The 22,053-nt window shown below is 44.6% G+C and overlaps 1 protein-coding gene across 3 annotated transcripts in view; it reads left to right on the forward strand.

The window, feature by feature from the left end:
- Positions 1–22,053, forward strand: part of SH3RF3 (SH3 domain containing ring finger 3) — a 364,525-nt gene that overhangs the window by 288,635 nt on the left and 53,837 nt on the right. For 2 of the 3 annotated variants that reach the window (XM_027621787.2, XM_027621788.2), the window contains exons 6-8: positions 3,006–3,176; positions 5,663–5,910; positions 20,697–21,031. In XM_027621787.2, coding sequence (XP_027477588.1) covers positions 3,006–3,176; positions 5,663–5,910; positions 20,697–21,031 — 754 coding nt within the window. Of the gene's footprint in view, positions 1–3,005; positions 3,177–5,662; positions 5,911–20,696; positions 21,032–21,426; positions 21,543–21,913; positions 21,992–22,053 lie in introns of those variants that run through there. The other variant, XM_027621789.2, reaches the window with a different exon arrangement.

Here is a 22,053-nt window from a genome sequence, read left to right on the forward strand (position 1 = left end):
TCGTGCTCTCTATCTCTCATTCTCTCTCTCTAAATAAAATCTTTAAAAAAAATAAAAAAGAAAAAAAAAGAATCTCTACCCTTGTGGAGGATACAATGTAGTGGGGAGTGGAGGATAGCAGGATGAGCAAAGAGAGCTCCAGATAGAAGGGACCATGGGTGCAAATTTAGCATATTCAGGGGACACCTTGGTGTAGAGCTGCCCTGAGCCAAGGTTTGCTGGGAACCCCAGCTGGAGCCGCATACGCATGGTCCCCTTCCTCCAGGCTGGACTGAGCTCCCTCTGCACTGGCTCTCACCCTCCTGAGGAGGTAGATCTGCTACGTGGTGGCAGGTGGCTGCCTCACGCCAGGATCCTAGCTTAGGACAGGATGATCTGTCATGGGAGGACTCATCTGCTCAGGATTCCTCACATCCCCCACGACTGTGGAGATGAGAGTGGAAGAGCAGGGCATTTAAACTCTCTAACACGGTGCCCTCTTTGAGGATGTCGGCCAGTCTTGAACCTCCGCACGTGAAAGCAGCCTTTGGAAAAGGGGTCTTTGTTCCAGCAGAGCCCAGGCAGGCAGGAAACTGTGGAGTACCTTTTCAGGACACAGGTGATAGCCCGCTGGCCCAGTCCTCGGACAGCCAGGGGCCCAGAGGGAGGAGGAGGATGTGCCCGAGGTGCGTGGGACGTGGTCTCCTCCTGGGCCTGGGGGCTGATGAGGCAGCTGGCAGGACACAGGCTAGTGGTGGGCCTCGTGTGGTGGCATCACTGCTCTACGGGGGCCTCCAGGCTCGGCACAGGCCCCGGGACTGGGGGCAGTGGACGTCGGTGCCCACGTCTTGTTGGCCAAGCCAGGGATGAGAGCCCAGTGCCTGTCGGCCCTCTGGGCAAAGAGAACAAAGGCAGCATGTGGTTCCTCCCTCCCTGACCAAAGAAACATCATTGTTCGCTGAGGGCTGTGTTGTGCACACGCACACCCCAAGGCGCCGTCACCCCCAGCTTGTCACTGTGCTCCTGGCCACTGTGCATTCACAAAATCAAAAAGATTGTTCCCACACCATGAAGACACGGAAGGAGGCAGGCAAACAGGATTTATGCTTCAATTACATTTCCTTGAGAGCAGGCACAAAAGGCATGCGTCGCTGTTGTTCACAAGCCTCCCACGGCCCCAGCCATCTCCTCTCCTTTCCTCTTGGGTTCATCCTGCCCCTTCCTGAGCCCGCACCACGCCTCCCCACATGAGGTGGCCCCTGAGTGGTTAAAGGGCAAGCCGGTGTCCGGGGCGCAAACGCAGTTGTCACGTGACTTTCCTGTTTGTGGTCATTCCTCTGTCACCGTCAGAGAGCTCCTGCGAGTCATCAGATGTGAGAACAGACAGATGACACCCCGGGTTCTTTTTGTCGCCTGGACCTTGCATCAAAAACATGAATCAAGGGGGTCCTCTCCAGTGATGGCTTCCTTTATCCTCCCTGAAGCCCCGAGTCCTTCCTATCTGTTGGTATTTATCTTTTCAGACAGAGAGAGAAATCAAGATGCAAGCCATCCTTTCCATCCCTAAGGGAAGGGATGGGGGTTGACCTGTAAACAAAGGAAATTAACCAGGCAAGGCCTCCATTGAATGAAGCAGAGGCACTTGCAGTGCGTAGGGCCAGGGGAGGGGACGGGGCAGTGTATGTTGTTTTACCTTATTTTACTTTATGTTAGGGACAGGACATCTTTACAGGTTCCCATTCTGTTGTAGCCTGTTCCTCACCGGGCCTCTGAGACTCAGGGGGCCTCCTTTCTTCTTGCTTAAACCCTAGTGAGTCATTCCCATTTCTGTATTCACCTCCTGAGAAGACCTCTCCTAGGGTCAGGAGGTGCTCTGGGGGTCTTGAGGCTCCTGAGATATCCAGAGACCTGGGACTGTCCTCCAACCCCTAATGCCCATGGCCCTGGGAGGGGTGAACATGCCTACCAGGTTGTCCATCCTGGTAGGAGATCCTAGAGATGACACTTCTTTAAAATTCATCTTTTGTTTTTCATTGAACTGAGGCCTCACCAACTTTCCTCCTGGATCTTGTGAGCAACGTGGTTGCCTGTTACCATTCTCTCTATCAATTTAAAACCCATTTCCCCAAGCCCCCAAACTAGCAAAGCACTTTGCAAGTATTATCTAGTCCTTGCAAGTGCCCTGTGGGGTTGGAGATTGAGGTATCATGAGGTATGTGACAAGAGAGGCATGCCCCAGGGTCATGGGCTAAGTTACAGGCCCAACTTCTAAACCCTAAGCCAGGATTTACACCACTGAGTTTGTTCTTAGTTTGTCTTCAATATAGGCTTAAGAGAAAAGTAGAATTTAAATTATTAGTCATGGCACAAATATTGCAAGGAAAGATGCAACTGAGAATTCCCTAACTAGACTGTCTTTTCTTTAAAAGGGCCTTTGGGGTATCCTCCAGCTCAGACTGATTCAATGAACCAGGCAGGTAAGCCAGGGCCTAGTTAGACAAAACGAGGAAAATCCAGCCCTAAACTTGCCTGGTTCATTTTTGGTTTTCCCTAGAGTTTTCTCTGGCTCAGAGCATCAGACTTTAGATGGTGGGACCCAAAGACCTGTGATCTAGTTCTGGCCCATCCTCCAGGACCTTGGATGAGTCATGTAGGCTCTCTGAGCTGTTGGACGGGAGGGTGCCTGCTTGCCCGGGTCAGCGCAGGGCGGTGGAATGACCTGGACTCCAGGAGCAAAAGGTAGAGGTCTGTCTCCCCTCCCCCCACATCCCACATGTACCTCTCAGGACCTGGTTCTCTAGGTGGGCTATTGCAATGCTGGGTTCTCCCCCTTCCCTGCGCCACTGCAGTGGTTTATCATGAAAATAGGTGAGGCAGGGTGTGCACAAGCCCCGGAGGCATCAGCTACTCCTTTTAGGGGGGACTCATCCAAAGATGAGCCCACCTGTGATCTAGGTGATGCCGGATGGCATATGCCCACCTCTGCCAGCCATCATTTATGCTTGGCCCTCCTCTTCTTCCCATAGGTACCTGGCGCTCTATGCTTACAAGCCCCAGAAGAACGACGAGCTGGAGCTGCGGAAAGGCGAGATGTACCGGGTCCTAGAGAAGTGTCAGGACGGCTGGTTCAAGGGAACGTCCCTGAGGACTGGGCTGTCTGGGGTGTTCCCAGGAAACTACGTGACGCCCGTCTCCAGGTGAGGCTGGTGTCGCTGCCCAGAAGAGGAGGAGCACACCCCCCTCCCCACGTTCCCCTGCTGCTGGAGATCATGTTGTGGTCTGAGCAAAGCTGAAAACACACAGTCCAGAAGTCACAAGGGCTCCCCTGCCCACAGGGTTTTGCCGCATGAGCTCAGAGCTCCCCTTGGGCAAGGATTCCACGTGGCAAGCTTTTCCCCTTCTGAATTAGGTTTTGCTTGTCATTCCCTCAGCAGACTCTGGCTGTGAGGGGACAAGATGGGAGGAGAATGAGCTGGAGTCAGGGCAACAGCACCAAGTGGGGGTGGAAGATCACGAAGTGCGTGTGTGTGCGCGCATGTACCCGTGCCTGTGCGTCCAATTGAGTACAGCTGGTGTGTGTGTGTGTGTGTGTGTGTGTGTGTGTGTGTGTGTGTGTGTGTGACACACATAAACCTGCTATGCATAAGACACACGTATGCATACATGCAAAGGAAAAACATACATTCTCAAAAGCTAACAATTGTTCCTGAGTGACGGCATTAGTAGTAATTAAAAATTTCCTTCTTCCTTGTGCTTTCCTATCTTTTGGAAATTTCCTGTTGTATCATTTTTATAAAACAGAAAATACAATCTAAAAAATTTGCTCAAGAAGTTACCTGGAGTTATCTGAGAATTTCCTACTAAGATGAGGGGTCCGCTGTTGATTTTATTTGTCAGTCTCACTCATGGAAACCTGTCATAGGCATAGTTCTGGGTTACCTGCAGCACAAGCACATCAACTGAAGACATGGCCCCTGGATTTCTGCTCTCCCTGGGACAAGACTGACAGGAAAACAATTAAATAATGCCTAGACCTTGCACTGATGGCTACACTGATTCATACTTTTCAAAGCACCCAGAGGAGTGGTGCTGGCCATGATACGGGCTTGCTTATATATCATTGGGCCCTTCCTGGAAAGGCCCATAATTTGTGAGCCCACTTCATTCAAGTTTTACAGATTTTTTCTTAGGGTAAAAGTGAGTTCAATAGATAGCAGATGTGATTTTTTTTTAAAAATTCGTGGGGCACCTGGGTGGTGCAGTCATTTGAGCGTCTGACTCTTGGTTTCAGCTCAGGTCATGATCTCAGGGTCGTGAGTTTGAGCCCCATGTCGGGTTCCACACTCGGCACAGAGTCTGTTTGAGATTCTCTCTTCCTCTCCCTCTACCCCTTCCACCCGTTCTCTCTCTCTCAAATAAATAAATCTTTTAAAATATTCATGGTTTTGAATATTCTGGCCCACTGACAGAGTTCCTTGTTAGAGGGGAATTTCAGGGCAGCTCTAGGGGCTCTGCCTGTGGTCCCTGGACAGCTGAGTCCTTTTCCAGGAGGCCCTCTTCCCATGGTGGTTCTTCAGGAACCCTGACTTAGTGGGGCACAGCCCATCCCTGACTGAGGTCCTGGCCACATGGGGTGGGGGCTCCCCGACCTGGCGATGGACCTGGCAGTGACTGCTCTCACCCTCACGTGGCTTCTGGTGTCTCATGACCAAGACTCTGAGAGGACAGAAGGGGACTTGACCCAGCTCTTGGACAAATGGCAGATATTTGATCCCTGAAACTGAATCCACGGAAACTTCCGAGCCCCCAGATTCTGTTGTATCGTGCACACTCACCACCAGTGCATGAGTTTGGTGCAAGTACATGGGGGTCAAAGGGCTACAGCCCATTTTCAGAGTTGCTGTGTTCTTCTCGTATTTCTTAAACACTGGAAACTGGGGCACCTGGGTGGCTTAGATGGTTAAGCGTCTGCCTTCACCTCAGGTCATGATCCCAGAGTCCTGGGATCAAGTCTCACATCGGGCTCCCTGCTCCTTGGGAGCCTGCTTCTCCCGCTGCCTCTCTCTCTCTGTCTCTCATGAATAAATAAATAAAAATCTTTAAAAAAAAAAAAACACTGGAAACTGTTTTCATCTGGAAACTTGGGGTGAAAGGGCGTCTATTTCTGGTATGACACTGCAAGTTCCCTGACAACCCTCAGAAGGCCCATTTCCCAGAGTCCTTTCCCAGAAGCTGGCAGAAACGAGAAGGTGGCCATGTCCTGAGGGATATGGGTCCTTGCCACAGCTTCCCACCACGTGCCAGATATGTCCAAGCCTTGTGGGATGTGGCTGAGTCATCCACTCTTTCTGGTTGTGTGTGGGGACGGACACAGCTGCGTATTAGACGGAATCAGGGCAGTAGCTCTGGTACAAAATATTTGATTGATATTGATTCTTAGGGTTCTTTTGTTGTTTCTTAACTATTTACATTGAAAGTTAGCCACCAGGAAGGTTTTGTAAAGGGTGCTCCACTGCCAAGCTTGAGCTCAGGGCATCGTTTGCCTACAGGACTATATTTGTGCCCTGGGCTGTGTGGCCTTCATCTCTCAGAGTTGGGAGGTAAGAGTGGGCCTTTATTAATGGCCTGTACTGTGTGGTTTCATCTGTGACCTCACCTGACTGATTCTGTTTTATTTCCTCAGGGCTCCTGTAGGAGGGGCTGGGCCACCACGGAATAATGTCGTTGGAGGGTCTCCGCTGGCCAAAGGGATGGCCACAACCATCCACCCAGGTGGTGGAAGTCTGAGCAGCCCAGCCACTGCCACAAGGCCAGCCCTTCCCCTCACCACCCCCCAGGCCCAGCACCAGGCAGCCTCTCCCCCGATGGGCAGTTGCCTGCGGCACACAGCCCAGCCAGCCACCAGCCAAGCCCGGGGCACTGTCCCCACAGGTATGTGCTGCCCCTGAGGTCTCACTCAGTAGGACAATTTGACAAGGGGTTCTCGTGAGAAACATTAAAACCCAGGCTTCAAGCAGTCCAAGATGGAGCAAGTTGTATTTGCTTATTATGATCATAAGCTTCTGCTAATTTCCAAGAAATGTATTGACTTATATTACCCTGTCCTGGCAACTGAAATGGATTAGAGAATTTACAAATATTGATACACTTCACTGTAGCAAGAGGACTGCATGGACTCATAGGATTAACACTGGCACCGGCGTCTGGGCCAGCCGCACAGGCCTTCCACATGCTGGGCCCTTGGGGGCTTCCCGGCTAGGCAGCTTCTCCCCGGACAGAGCCAGAGTGCTCCTTCTCTGGAGCACTTTGAAGCTACAAGCAGTGATGGTCATTGACCCTTCACCTTTATGCCAGCTTTATCACTAGCCAGGCTGACATAGTTTAAGGAAAAGCCAGTTGATCCCAGGACAGTGTGAGATGAAGAGAAATTACGGGGTGGATCTTACAGGCATAAAGAAGGTCAGCATATCTGGCTTGGGACCTTAGGCCTGAGCCATTAGGAACTGCTGAAGCGTGGCTCATAGTGCCCCTGGGAGCCCCCACCAGTTGCCTTCCCAAACCATGACGCCATTGACAAAGTCGCTGTGCAGTGTAGATATACCCAGGACAGTGGCGTGTGACTCTCAGTTTCATTTAAATGACAGAATTCCAGCTCCAACCTCAACCTTACTCTCTCAGAAATCATCTGTCTTCTCCTCAAAGTAAGACTTAAAGGACAAAAAGTGTCAATTCTCTGGAGCAATAAAATACACGATTTTTTAGAATCTAGCCAGCCAGGAGATGGTCCATTAGACGTGCTCCAGAAGGCACCTTCTCAAGTGTGAAAAGTCAAGATAATACTTAGCACAGCAGGGGCCATATTTTCTCCCAAGGTGCGGCTGATGGGGACAAAAGGGTGGGAGGGGGCTGCCCACCTGTTCACTTGTTGGAGAAATTGGCCCGCACATTCCCATGCTGCCACCGGTCTGGGTTTGCATGCGGCAGCAAGGACTGCTGAGAGCATTCAGGGGTCCCTGAGTGTGACAGGAACCACCCTGAGTGTTTTAGAGGACCACTTCAGTCAGCGTGCCCACTGACAAAACAGGACCCCATTCCCTGCTCTCAGCTTCCACACACTGGCGGGAGGCATGCTGCCGGGCAGGAAGGCTTTGGGTGCTGGTGGAGGAGGTTCAATGTCGGGCATTTGGTGATGGGGGAGACTGGGAAAGGCTCCTCAGAGGAGGTTGATCCCAGACTAAGCAGCAAAGTAACACTCAGGTAAGAGAACAAAGAAGGGCACCATTTGAAGCAGGAGGAAAGGACTAATCAAACAAACAGAAGTGACAGAAAGCACATCTTATGCAACCAGCTGCGAGCAATTCAGTGAAGACAGAGTGAACACAGGTCTGGCTGAAGTCATGAGCTTGAGACCTATGTTTGGAGGCTGGGCCGCCATTGTTGTTGCTTGCCTCAGTTTCTCCCTCTGTAAAATGGCACTTGCCTCTGGGGCATTGTGTGGGGACGGCCTAGTATAGCATATCTAGTGTGTACTCAGTACGTGTAGCTGGATACAATGAGTATCACTGGAGTACTCAGTGCACAAGAGTCCAAAAAGTCAAAATAATTATCACCGAAGGATCTAGGGGGTTGAATTCTCTCATGAAAGCAATGGGGAACCACCAAGGGATTTTACACAAGAGGGACAGCACTTTACCAAATTTATCACCAGGCACAGTAGGGAGGATGAGTTGCTGGGACAGCCTGAAACTGGAAGCCACTAGAGAGGTACTGCTCTCCCCACGGGAGAGGTCGCAAAGGGCCCAGACCCAATAAGTGGGGCTGCAGAACTGAGACAAATGATAAAATTTAGGAGGAAGAATGGTAATGACTTGGAAATGGGCTAATGCTTGGGGAGAGCAAGGAACCAAGTCCAGTTGCCAAGTTTCTGGGCCAGTGACTGGGAGAAGGACAATGGCATCCTCAGCCTAGAAGAAAGAAGAAGGGACGGGTTTATGGTGGAAGACAATGATATATGGCTTTGCAAAGTGTAATGGGCGCTAGTCATCCTGTGGCCCATGCGCTGATTTGGATCCCCGTCCTTACGTGGGGCTCGCATCCCGTGTGTCAATCCCGCCTCACCATGGTAGAAGGCTGACCCTGCTGGTCCAGGTCACCTTATAGATAAGTGCAAACACTGACCTAGATGCTGGGAACAGACATGCCTGCATGAGGGGCCATGTGGATCCCTTTCGAGAGAAGGTAGTGGTGAAAACATCCAGCTTTTCAGGGGCAGCAGGGTGGTTATCTGGTGTCTGGTGCCAGTCATCAGTGGGTGCAGGGTGGACTTCTGGTCTCCAGTGCCCGGTCATCAGTATGTACAAGGTGCATATCTGGTGTCCACTGTCCAGCCTCATTCTGGATAGTGTCCATTTCCTGCAACAGTGGGATCTGCACCAAGGAGGCCCCATGGGTGGGCTTGGCAGTCTCTTGGTTATAGATTCTCCAAGACTGACTGTGCCATCCCAAAGACTCTGTAAGTGCCTAGTGGGCTTTCATAGATGTCTGTTTTGCTTACATTCGCCAAGAATGAGTTTTGTTTTTGCACCTCTGGCCCACGGGGAAGAACTAGTTGTCTTTATACTACAAGAGTTCTGCAACAATATTATCTGGTGCCAGCCATCTTGCCCCCAACAATTACCTCCCAATGAGCCATGCTTGTAACATGGCTTAAGTTCATCTGATGGTGTTTATTGGTAAGCCTCTAGCTAGACATACAGCCACTGTAGTGGCGAAGTGATTGAGTGAGCCCACAGCAGGGCTTCCTGACTGGTTTTCCATGACTGGGTCAGAAGTACCCAAAATCCTGACCTCATTGATCCTTGGAACACCCATGCAGGACCTGGGGCAGCTAAAGTCCCAGGTTGGGTCCCTTCTGGCTATAAACATCTCATCCATTCACCCCAGTGTGCCACACATACGTTTCTATGTGCACCATAATATGGAGAGTTTGGGTAGCCCAGGTCCTCACTGAGAGTGAATATCCCAGCATAGTAGCCCTGGGTTATCCGCACAAAATGCCAATATGATGGCCTTTCTAAGCCATGCCCTGCTAACCACTTTCCCAGTTCAAAGAAGAAAATGAGACCTGCCAGTCATTTCTCCCTCTATGGAATAACAAGCAAAAGTGAAAGAAATTGGCATGGCTGGGGCAGTACAACATTGCATCTCAGTCATTGATCACCATAGTAACCACCATGGTGTGACAAGCATTCTCTTCCATCAGTCTAATTTTATATACGGGAAGAGCAAGGCACAGGATGTTTAAAACAGCTTTCCCAATGCATTCCAACCTCATGCTTATCCCCACACTCTTGCTGTCACAGTCAAGTTAAAGAATGGCTCCTACCACATCATATCAGTAAATTAAATGCCATTGAGTTCCCATAGCATTTTCCACTTCATTCTGCATTTAGAGAGAAAAAACACACTGTTGACAGTACAAGTAATGGATTGTTCACTGCAGTAATTGCCCATTTCAGCAGACCCCAACCCAGGCAGTTGAGAGGCGTTTCATCAGTGTTCTCATCTTGAGCCAAAGTCAGGCAGTTTGACAAAGGCTTAATTGCATTGGCCATAGCATCCAATATGATTTGTTCTGCTTGATTAATGTAACTCCTTTTTCCAAGGGCAGAGCTCTCCCTGTAAAGTGCCAGTGTTCACACATCCTCATATCAGTGTTTAGCGGGGGCAAGAGCCTTGTACAGCCATTTATTCATCAGAAAAGAAAAAAAAAGAGCACTGAAAGAGAGGTAGATACTCTGCTAGGCTCTGGAAATGCAGAGAAGAACCACATAAACCCCAGTTCTACACCCAGTTAGAGAGAGCGACAAGAAAACAAATTCTTGCAATAGAATTTGAAAAGCACTATAGTGGAGGGTAATAAGAAAGCATGGAGAAGAGACATGTAACAGATTGGGAAGGAAAATGAGAGTGGAAAATTTTCAAGAAGTGGTGATCCTGCCTTGATTCTTAAAATACAAATAGGAACTATCTGAGCAGACAAAGCACAAAGAGAGTTCTAGTAGAGGGACTAGCAAGGACAAATAGCAGTGAGAAATACCAGAGTTTCTATTTTGGGTAACTTTATTTATTTTGATGTGACTGAAACAAAAGGCATGGAAGGAGAAGACCAGGCTGTTGGTGACAATTTTTCTGCAGAGGCAAAATTTAATTTTAGGTCTTAAGGCTGACATGCTGCAGGGGGTGAAGTGAGGGTGGAAGCATGGGTCAAGCTCTGAAGCTGGCAGAGGACTGGTGAACTTGAAAACTTAGATGAAGTCAGGGTGGAAGGACAAAGAAAGGAGAGGATGAATGGCACTGGCAAAGCTGAAAGGGAAGCAGGGAAAGATCATGGAGGTTCCTTTAGACCATTTTGTGCAATTTTGATTTATATCCTAAGGGACACATCAGAGGGTTTTAAATAATAGATATAATTGGATTTTTGTATCTAAAGAATAAAGCCAGGCTTCTGCTTATGACCAACCTAAAGTAATGAGGACAGGATTTATCATCCCACCAGAAACAATTTATAAGAATAACAGTTTGCAAGATGCCAAACATTAGAAAACCAAGGACAGTGATCCGTGAGATTAGTAAACGATGAGGTGAGCCCTGGCTTACTGCCTGGAGAGAAGTTCCAGAGTGTGGCACAGGGAGGGGTAACAAAGTGGAGCGCAGCGGGCTTCCTGATGTGAGGATGTGGAGTGAGAGTCTGGATGACCAAAGTGGCTGGAGTTTGAAGGACAGAGCCTAGAGAGGAGAGGGCTGCACAGAAAGAAAACCCCAGAGGATGCAGGGTGTCCTCTTGAGTAGTATACTGAGAAGTAATCCGCATATGCGTGTGAGGAAACTGTGCAAAGCCAGGGAAACCGTGAGGAAAAGGATCAGTGCTGTCAGTGCCCAGCATTCACAAAGAGCTGGAAATAGTACCCATTCCACCAGCCAGATGAGAAAAACTGTTCACAGAACATTGAGTAGTCTATGCAGAAGGGCTCTGCCTCAGTCCCTAGACTAACCACTGCTCTAGTCCCACCCAACTAGTCTTAAAAACAAACTCAAAAAGATCAGACTGTTTCCAATTCATTTAACTGTTATGGAGAACTGAGCTCAAGAGTTGATAGAACTGCAAAAATATCCAGCTCTCAACAACATAAAAATAACAATGTCTGATATCAATAAAAAATTCCTAGGCACACAAAGGAAAATATGACCCACAATGATGAGATAAACCAGTCAGTCAGAACTGACCCAAATGTTAGAATTAGCAGTTAGAGGTAAAAACAGATATTATAATTGTATTTATTATTATGTGCTCATATATTATAATGAGTGCTCAGAAAATTAAGTAGAAACGTGAAAGATATTTTAAAGACCCAAACCAAACTTCTAGAAAGAGAAACTACAGTGTGTGAGATCAAGAATACAGTGGATGGAATTAATGGCAGATTAGACATTACTAAAGAAAATATTAGTGAACTTGAAGATACAGCAATAGGGACTATGAAAAATGAAGCACAAACATAAAAGAGAACTTTTAAAAATGAGCATCAGTGAGCAATAACAACTTCAAGTTGCCCAGTATATGTGTAATTGGAGTCTCCAAAGTAGAGGAATGAAAGGTGAGATAGAAAAATTATTTGAGAAATAATAAATCAAATTGTTCTACATTTGATGAAAACTACAAACTCACAGATCAAAGACAGCTGGTGGGCCCCAAGCACAAGAAACATGGGGAAAACTACACCAAGGCAAATTATAATCAAATTGTTCAAAATCTGTGATAAAATCTTAAAAAGCAACAAGGAAAAAAATGATACATAAAGTAGGAAAAATTAAGGATGACCATATATTTCTTGTCAAGAACACTTAAGTGAGAAAATAGTGGAGTAATGGAAAGAAGTACTGCAAGAAATAAATCTGTCAATTTAGCATTCTCTACCCAGCAAAAGCTTCTTTCAAAATGAAAGCAAAATAATCATTCACACATAATAAAACTAAAAGATGTCATTACCAATAGACCCACACTATGAAAAATGTTAAACAAAATTCTTTAGGAAGAAGGAAAATGATATCAGATGGAAATGTGGATATATAAAAGGGAGTGAAGGACACAAGAAATGGTAACTGCATATATAAATATATAAGTTTTTTTCTGACTATTTAAATATCTTTAAACTATAACAAACTGTTTAAACAAAAATAAAAGCAATGTAGTTTGGCATTTAAAACACATGTACCCCAATGTTTATAGCAGCAATGTCCACAATAGCCAAAATATAGAAAGAGCCCAGATGCCCATCGACAGATGAATGGATAAAGATGTGGTGTGTATATATATAAATATATATATGAATATATATATACACACATATATATGTACATATGTATGTATGCACACACATACATATACACACAATGGAATATTACTCAGCCATCAAAAAGAATGAATCTTGCCATCTGCAATAACGTGGATGGAACTAGAGGGTATTATACTAAGTGAAATAAGTAAGTCAGAGAAAGACAAATACCGTATGATTTCACTCATATGTGGAATTTAAGAAACAAAACAGATGAACATAGGGGAAGGGAAGAAAAAATAAAATAAGATGAAAATTGAGAGGGAGGCAAGCCAGAAGAGATGCTGATCTAGAAAACAAACTGAGGGTTGCTAGAGGGGAGGTGGGTGGGTGGAAGTGGTAACTGGGTTAAGGGGTTACTGCATTAAGGAGGGCACTTGATGGAATGAGTACTAGGTGTTATATGCGACTGATGAATCATTAAATTCTACCCTGGGAACTAATAATACAGTATATGTTAAATAAAGTGAATTTCAATAAAGAATTAAAAAACACATGTAAAGGTAAAATGTATAATGGTAAATGTACCATTTGGGGTACATTTGGAGGTTGGGAATGGAGAAATATACTATTACACTATACTATTATATATTATTATAAATATGTTCTTATACTAGGTGTGAAGAGTTATGGAATCACTTGTAGGTAGACTATGATAAGTTAAAGACATAAACAAGCACTCAATATCAAAACAGAGTTACAGCAAATAAGCTGACAGAGGAGGTAAAATGGAATCACAAAAATTTCTAATTAATCCAAAAGAAGGCATAAAAAGAGAGGAAAGGAGACAAATAATGCATGGGTAAAATAGTAAACATGTAGTAAAGTTTAGGTTAAACCTGGTCATAAAAATAAATATAAATGGTTTAAACAACTTTAAATAGAATGCAGAGATTGTCAAGTACTATTTAAAAAAAAAAAAGACAAAACCTAACCATATGCTGTGAACAGGAAACATATTTTAATACTTTAAATATAAAAACATGAATAAGTAAAAAAGCAAAAAGAGGATCAAGATATACAGTTGATTCTCATTATTCACAGTAGCTCTGCTGTATAAAGTTTCTATGGACACTATATTAGTGAATACTAAACTATTGCTTCTAAGTGAAATACATGCATGTGTGAGTGTCTCATAGAGGTTATAATCTTAAATACTAAAAATAAGTCATTCTGGTAGATTCTATTTATTTTACAAAAGAGAAACTAAGGTTCAGAAGTGACTGCCCGAGGCCACCCTACTAACAGGTGACAAGCAGGATTCACACCTGTCCAGTCAGTCCCAGAGCTGGAGCATCTTGCATTGCACTGCCCTATCGCCTCCCAACTCTGTCCCTCAGCATCTCTGTATGAGCTTAAAGAAGAAGGAAGAGCATCATCTTGTTGCACCTCAACTGGGAAAATGTGTCAGTGACTCCAATTTTTTGCTAGTATGAGCATGTCTGTGAATGACTACAAAAGCACCACAGGTATTGATTTGGGGATTACAAATCAATTGTAGCTAGTAGGTAACTTTGCACATATAGAATCTATGGATAATGAGGATCAAATGTACCATGCTAATACTACTAAAATGAAATCTGAAATGGTTATATTAATATCAGAGTAGAATTTAGAACAAAGAATATTATTACTATATGAATGGCAATTTCATAATGATAAAGGGGTCAGTTCATCAAGAGGACTAAATATTTATGCCCAAATAACCAAACTTCAAAATATATAAGCAATTACTGGTAGAGCTGCAAGGAGAAATAAATAGACTAATCCACAATTATAGTCAGAGATTTCAATAATTCTCCCAATAATTGACAGAACAAATAGACAGAATATTGGTAAGAACATAGAACATTTTAGCAAGCTATAACCGATTTGACCTAATTGACATTTATGGATCGCTACACCAACAGCAAAATACACATCCTTTTCAAGTGAACAAAGAACATTTACCACCATAAGCCACCTTTGGGGCCATAATATTTAAATCTCAATAAATTTAAAGGGATTCAAGTCTCACAAATTACATTCCCTGACTACAATACAGATGAATTAGAAATTAATAACACAGAGATATCCCCAAATATTTGAAACTAAATGGCACACACACTTAAAAGAAACACTTGGATGAAAGAAGAAATCAAAAGTGATTTTAGAAAGCATTTTGAACTGAATGAAAATGAAAATACAGCATATCAAAATTTGTGGGATGCCACTTAAGCAGTACTTACAGGGAAATTTATACCACTAAACACCGATGTTCGGGAAAAAAAGATCTGAAATCAGTCACCTCAGTTTTACTTTAAGAAACTAGAATAAAAAGAGCAAAGGAACCATAAAAGAAGCAGAAAAAAGTCAGTGCAGAAATAAATGAAATAGAAAACAGAAAAACAATAGAGAAAATCAGTGAAACCAAAATTTAGTTCATTGAAAAGATCAGTAATGAAATTGGTAAGCATCTAGCCAGACAGATAAAGAATATGGAGAGAATACACAAATTATCAATACCAGGAATAATAGATTTTACAGAATAATAAGGGATTATTAATTTACTTCAGATTTTACAGAATAATAAAGTATTATAGAAAATGCCAATAAACTCAGTAAGTTAGACAAAACATAAATTTCTTTAAAAACAGAAATTAATAAACTTAAGAAACAATAAATAACCTGAATAGGCCTATGTCTATTAAAATTGAAATTGAATTAGTTAAAAACTTTCCACAAAGAAATCTCCAAATCTGAGTGGCTTTGTTGTTAAATTATACCTAATGGTTAAGGGAAAAAATACAACAATTCCATTGAAACTCTTCCAGAAAACTGAAAAGAAGGGAGAATATTTCCTAACTCTTGCTATAAGGCTAACTTTATCCTCATACCCAAACCAGACAAAGGCACTGAAAGAAAATAAAACTACAGACAAATATCACTCATAAACATAGATGTAAAAACTCTAAACAAAATTTTAGCACTCAATTACAGCAATAAATAAAAACGATAATACATCATGACCAACTAGAGTTTCCCCTAGGAATTCAAGGTTTGATTTACATTTAACAGTCAATATAATTTACTGTATTAACAAACTAAAGAATAAAAATAATATGATCAATTCAAAAGATGTGGGGAAAATTTTTTTTTTACAAAATCCAACACACATTCCTGATTAAAAACAGTCAGAAAACGAGAAAATAGAAGTTAGCTGCTCAGCCTGACAAAAGAATTCCATGAAAACCACAGCTAACCTCAGACTTAATAGTGAGAGACTGAAAGCTTTCCCCTGAGATCAGGATTAAACAGGGATATCCACTCTTGCCACTTCTATTCAATATTGTACCGTAAGTTCTAGCCAGAGCAGTTAGTCAAGAAAAAAATATAAAAAGCATGCAGATTGGAAAGGAGGGAGTAAAATTATGTCTATTTGCAGATAACATCATCTTGAATATAGAAAACCCTGGGGAATCCACACTCATACAAAGAGTGCTGAACTCATAAATGAGTTCAGCAAGGTTGCAGGATCCAAGATTAATATACAAAAATCAACTGTATTTTTACATATTAGCAGTGAATAATTGAAAATTGATGTTTTAAAAAATGATAGCAATTTTAGTAACATAAAAAATATAAATTATTTAGGGATATATCTGATAAAAGAGGAAGACCTGTCCACTGAAAATTATCAAATATTACTAAGAGAAATTGAATAAGACTGAAGTAGAGCAATATACTTTATTCATAAGTGAGGAGACTTAATATTGTTAAGGGATTTATTCTCCAAAAATTTGACCTATGGATCAAATGGGATACCAATCACAATCCCACTCAAAGTTTTTGTAGAGATTAGTAATCTGTTTCTCAAATTCATATAGGCATGCAAAGAACCTAGAATAGCCAGAACAACCTTGAAAAAACAACAAATTGGAAGGCTAACACTGATTTCAAGCCATTAGGCTACAGTAATCAAGTCCATGTGATATTGGTGAGAAGCAACTAGATCAGTGGATATTTTTCTGAAAACAGAAACGTGTCCATTAAATTTGCTGACAGGTGGAGTCATAGTTGATCTTGTACAGATAATATTTGACGGAATGAAAGTGAGAAGCCATATTTCAGTAGACTGAGAAGTGAGTCAAGGACTCCTGGGTAGTATGGGATAGTGAGTTCATGTGGAAATCTCCTATTCTCTCTGTTTTAAACACAAAGAGGTTTCTTTGTTTTTAAATTTTTAAAAAGTCAACTCTATGGATCTAAACAAAATGGAACACACAATAGCAAGTGGGGTTGAAGCATTGGCTTATTGGAATGAAAAGCAGGCATTGTTGGCTGACTTTCAACTCCTGCAAGACAAAATGGACAGGAAGTCTCTGGTGAGTATCAGAGGACCAGAGCCAAGTGCAATGGTTTGAACAGCTGCAGTCTCTTCCATTCTCGGGGAATGGTTAATACTGAGCTGCTCCCTAGGGTATGGGAGAAGATAGAGAATGCCACCTTGGCATGGAGCTGAGTTAGGCTCTGGCCTGAGGACCAGAACCCAAACCATCCAGTTACACCTGGTTCTGAGAGGAGGTCCCAGAGGACCATGCAGAAACAATGACCAAGAATACAATAGCAATGAGAAAGTCATGCTCAAGAGGACCTTGCACATGGAAATCTCAAAGCACAAGGGAAACACTAATGCATAAAAGATAGCCAATAAAATGAAGAAATGGGAGAGAAATCTGAAAAAGTCTTTGATATCAGTATATTTAAGATCTTGTAGGTGTGCCTGGCTGGCTCAGTCAGTAGAGCATCTGACTTTTAATCCTGGGGTCATGAGTTCAAGCCCCACATTGGGCATGGGGCCTAGTTAAAAAATAAAATTAAATGAAAATAAAAGATCCTCTAAAAGGGAAAAGAAAGAATAACATCTACTCTCCCCCTCCCCCCCAAAAAGAAAGAAAAAACAGGGTGTTATAAAGGAGAAAAATTGGATGGATAGCTATGAATCAGAAATTGATGGATATGAAAAAGAACCAACTTGAAATTTTGAAGAGGGAAAAATATATTTATTTAAATACAAAATCTCTATAGGTAACATGAACTCTAGCCTGGACACAGTTGAAGATGGAAATTAGTGATACTAGAAATCTGTACAGCGAATGTATCCGGAACACAGAGCAGAGATGAAAACTGCCATTAGAGCAAATACAGATCATGCAAAGAACTGAATGAAAAGTAAGAAAGAACCGATGCAGACACTATTTCAAGAATACTAGGTATAAAGAAAAACAGAAAAAGGAGGTACTGGCCAGAAAGAAGACTTTTTGAAATGGGAGCTATAACTTGCTTAGTAAATTACAGGAGGAAAGTTAATAGAGAAATTTAATACAGGCAAGAAGGGGATGAGCCAGGGGAAAGGATCAAGATGAGTGTGACAGGGTACACCTCTTGGGACCCTGTATCCTTGAGACTGGAGGGCAGGGTGCGTCTGAATGTGGATGAGTTGAGAAAGGGGCTGGCCTGGACTAAAGTTTGGGGGGTTGCCAATGTTCCATTTCATCCATGAAATGGGAAGTGATAAACCTGAGAATAAGAAAAGGGCAATGTTGATGATAAGGTAAGTCATTTATTCATTCAACTACTCTTTATAAAGCACATGTGGGATGACACAGCAGTGAACTGAGTGACGTCTAATGGGATTTAGGCACTCCAGAGTTGCTGGAGCATGCCAAAGGTTTACAGAGGAGAGGCAAAAGGGAACAGAGACTATGGAGTAAGAGCATTTTCTCAGACTGCCTGCCTCTGTCAGGCAGGTTGCTTTGGCATTGCTAACCAGTAGGATGACTAGAGCGATAGCAGTCTAGGTCAGTCTGAGGTTGGGTGGCACAGGGTGAGTGAACCTGAGGATAAATCCTACTGAGGATCAGTGGAATCTCACATTCTTCTACCAGCCAGTGTAATGAGTCATGCTCCTCTTTCTCATAGAGGATTTTTATCTTCTCCAGTGGTTCAATTCTGTAAAATCTGAAGAGATATTTTAATTGAGGTTCTCTTTCCTCAAAGACTTGTTCATTCATTCAAGAAATTTATCAAGCACCTGCTGCATGCTGCGCACCAGTCCAGCTGTTTGGAATATATTCATGAACTACACAGCAAGTGTCGCTCCCTCATGGAGCTCAGCTTGTAGAGGGGGGAGTCAACACACAACGAAGAGTTGTATCATACAGACTGTTAAGAGCAGATAGTGCCATGGGAGGAAAGGGAAACAGAAGCAGGGCAAGAAGGGCTGGGATTGCAGAGCAGCAGCCTGCACTGTTCGGTGGGTTGGTGACAACAGGGCTCTCTGGGAGGGCAGTGTCTGCGATGACTGAAGCAGGCGAGGGGACATGTGACTCTGGGGAAGAGCGTTCTGTGCCACAGTCTCTGAGGTGAGAGAGAGCCTGTGTTGGGGGAACAGCCAGGAGGCTGGAGTGGCTGAGGGAAGGAACAAGGGAGAGAACAGGGGAGGATGTCAAAGAGATTGCCTGGCAGGCAGGCTTAGAACTTTCTGGAACACCCTCTACTCTTTTGCATTGGGTTTGGCAGGGTGATGTGGCAGGCATGTGGAAGCCAGCCAGAAGAGGAGGGGAGTGGTGTGGGACTTGGAAGAATCTGGAGCAGCCCCTGCAGGCTCTCGAGCCCAAGTGATTGCTCTTGCCTGGCCCAGCCGCGACTTCTCGTTCCAGGGCCGGGGGTTGGGGGGTGAAGGAGAGTTCAGACAGCTGGGGAAAGGCAGACAGATGGCCCCAGGAGCACTGTCCAAGTCACGGGTTACCTCGGGCTGACTGAGTGAGCCCGGTGGCTTCATCGATCTGCATAGTTGCCTAACCTAGTCTTTTGAAATGTGGGGCCACGTTGAGTGAGGATTCAAACCCACCCCAAACCCTGAATACTTTTAAAACCATAAGTCAGCCTTTATTTATTTCACCTCCTAGAAACAGAGGCGGCAGCGACAGTCCCTGCGTCCCGGAGATCCCGGGATCACATAACTAGCTCTCACGGCTCTTCCCACGCAACGCTGTCGGAGGGAAGAGGCCTGCCTTGCATGTGAAGGGGCTCTTGTTGGTCGCGCTGAGTTACTTCACACGCCAGGGAAATGCTGTGAGGATTTATGAGTAGATTATCTATTCAAGGCATATTTGGAGGCTGAGAATATTGTTTTGCTTTATCACGTGTATTTCTTTCATATTGCAAAGCCACGAATGCCATGAATTCTGGTGGTAGAAAGTAAGGACAGTGTGAGGTGTAATTTTTCTCTGGGTGACAGTGCAAAAATGCTGTAATCTGAGTTGCCCGATGTTGCATGGGACAAATGGCATAAAGTGATATGGGCTGACACAACCCGTGTCTCCCTTTGGGTCACCAGTCCAGGCCACAAGTCACCGTTCCTCCCATGTGCCTCACTCTGTCCCCCTGTGTGTTTCTTCTGTGATTGGTAAGGAGACAGTTCTTCAAAATCACTAACACAAGCTGCAGCAAGATTCATTTTAATTCGGTGCTGTGTTTAGAAGGGACTTTATGTTTTCAAATGGTGGATTTTTACAAACGTCAGGCCTTCAGACCCTTACCATCCTTAGGAGGCATTTTTGCTGTCAGTAGGGGGCAGATTCATCATTGTGAGGTTCCTGTTCTGTAAATCCAGAAACTGTTGCTTCGGGGTGTGAGCAAGGCGTCAGCCACCGGCAGATCGCCGTGAGAGGGGTGATGGCTCACCCCCAAGGCTGCAGCTGCCTTCCTCCTGTGAGTGTCACCAGCTAAAGCTGCCGCACATGCTCGGCCTGAGCTCAGCCAGCTCAAATACCAAGTGTGAACAGAGTTCCGGGTTACAGCTCTGGGGTCGAGACCAACCAGAGCCAGGCTGTTGGCAGTGATCACCTTACAGGGAGTGGTGTCTAATAGTTCCGGGGCATCTTGGGGCTTCTTCAGGATTCTGTCACAGGCCTTACTTTTATGAACGTTTTCACAAGGGCGTTGTAAGAGAACTTGTAAGTGTATTAGTTCATCTCAGCAGAGGAAACCAGTTAGAAGGCTTCATGGGAAGCTGGGAACATGCCCACGCTCGTGACAACCTTGGAAAAGATGTTTTTGCTCCCCCTGAGGGTGGGCTGTTTTGTGCTGTGGCAGGGCTTTGGGGAGATGGGATGTGTTTTCCTGGTTGCCTGGCCTCAGTCTCTCTCCCTGTGGAGCGTGCCCGGGTGTGGAGAGACCGAAGAGAGGCGGTGAGCCCGAGGAACGAGTCCGTGGCGATTGCATTGCCATGGCAAACTAACCTTGCAACCCTACTTTCTCTCCAACCTCATGCTCCAGCTGCCCACTCCTCAGCCCAGGCCCAGGACCGACCAACGGCCACCGTGTCACCCCTGCGCACCCAGAACTCCCCATCCCGCCTGTCTGCCGCCAGCCTCAGGCCCCACTCGGTGGTGTCCCCGCAGCACGTGCATCAGCCCCCCGTGCAGACGGTCATCGGGGCCCCGTGCCCCCGACCAGCCATCCCACTCACATCCGCAGCGTCTGCCGTCACACCTCCCAATGTCAGTGCCGCCAACCTCAACGGGGAGGCCGGAGGGGTGCCTGTCAGTGGCCTGTTGTCATCCAGCCCCACCAACACCGGATGCAAACCAGATGACAAGAAAAATGAAAAGGTAAGTGGCCCATCCTGGGCAAGCCCTGGCCGTGGCCCAGCTGGTTATTGTAACTCTTTGGCACCAGACACCAATGACATTTTGTAAAACTAAGGCTTGAATTAGGGCACCAAGTTCCTGCCCTCAGATGCTTCAGGCCTATGACAGAGATGGAGGTGAAACCAGCAAAGCAGCTGTCCTTGGAGTGGAATTCAGGCAGGCTTCAGGTTCTGGTAGGGCGACCCGAGCCCAGCTATAACTTTTATGCAAATCAGAAAAAAAGTATTGCTTCCTCAGAATGCTCTAATTCTGTCTGTTGGAAAATCACTGTAATATACTCATTTTGTTAGAACAAGATACTTATTGCCAGGTACCAGGATATAATAAAATAAATATATAAATCTATTTATGTACAGTGTGAACAGCTTCCCTTCCCTTCAATGTGTCATCCTTGTGCAGTCTACAACCTGTTCAACCACGTGGGACAGGCCTGTTTTCTGAGGAGAAACAGGAGGGGGATGCTGGTCTGATGGTTGGTATAGACGGCATTTTCAGCTATTCTTTTAACTTGTGAAGGAAATTGGGCTTATTTCACAAAAGAAATCTGAGTTCAATGAGCTTGCCTCTGTTACTACCCAGCTAGACACTGGATTAGCCAGGATTAGAGTCCAGATTTCTAAATCAGTGCTGCCCAATAAAACTATAATTCAAGCTACCTAATTTAAAATCTTCTAGTAGCCACATTTTTAACAAGTTAAAATAATTTTAAAAATAAAATTAAAAGGTAAAATTCATTTTAATTGTATAATCTATTAAACCCAGTATCTAAAACTATTATCATTTCAACATGTAATCTATATAAGAAAAATGTTGATGAGGTGTTTTGCCATTTTTCACATTCAGTCTTTAAAACCCAGGGAGACATCTGCAGTGCTCACAGGCCACTGCACCGCCCATTGCTGTCCTGGACAGTGTGGACCCACATTTCCAGCTGGGAGCTACTCTCTTCATTGCCTTGCTGTATGAACAACGTATTCTCATTC

This window comes from Zalophus californianus, chromosome 8 (genome assembly GCF_009762305.2).
Source record: "Zalophus californianus isolate mZalCal1 chromosome 8, mZalCal1.pri.v2, whole genome shotgun sequence".
Lineage (NCBI taxonomy): Eukaryota > Metazoa > Chordata > Mammalia > Carnivora > Otariidae > Zalophus > Zalophus californianus.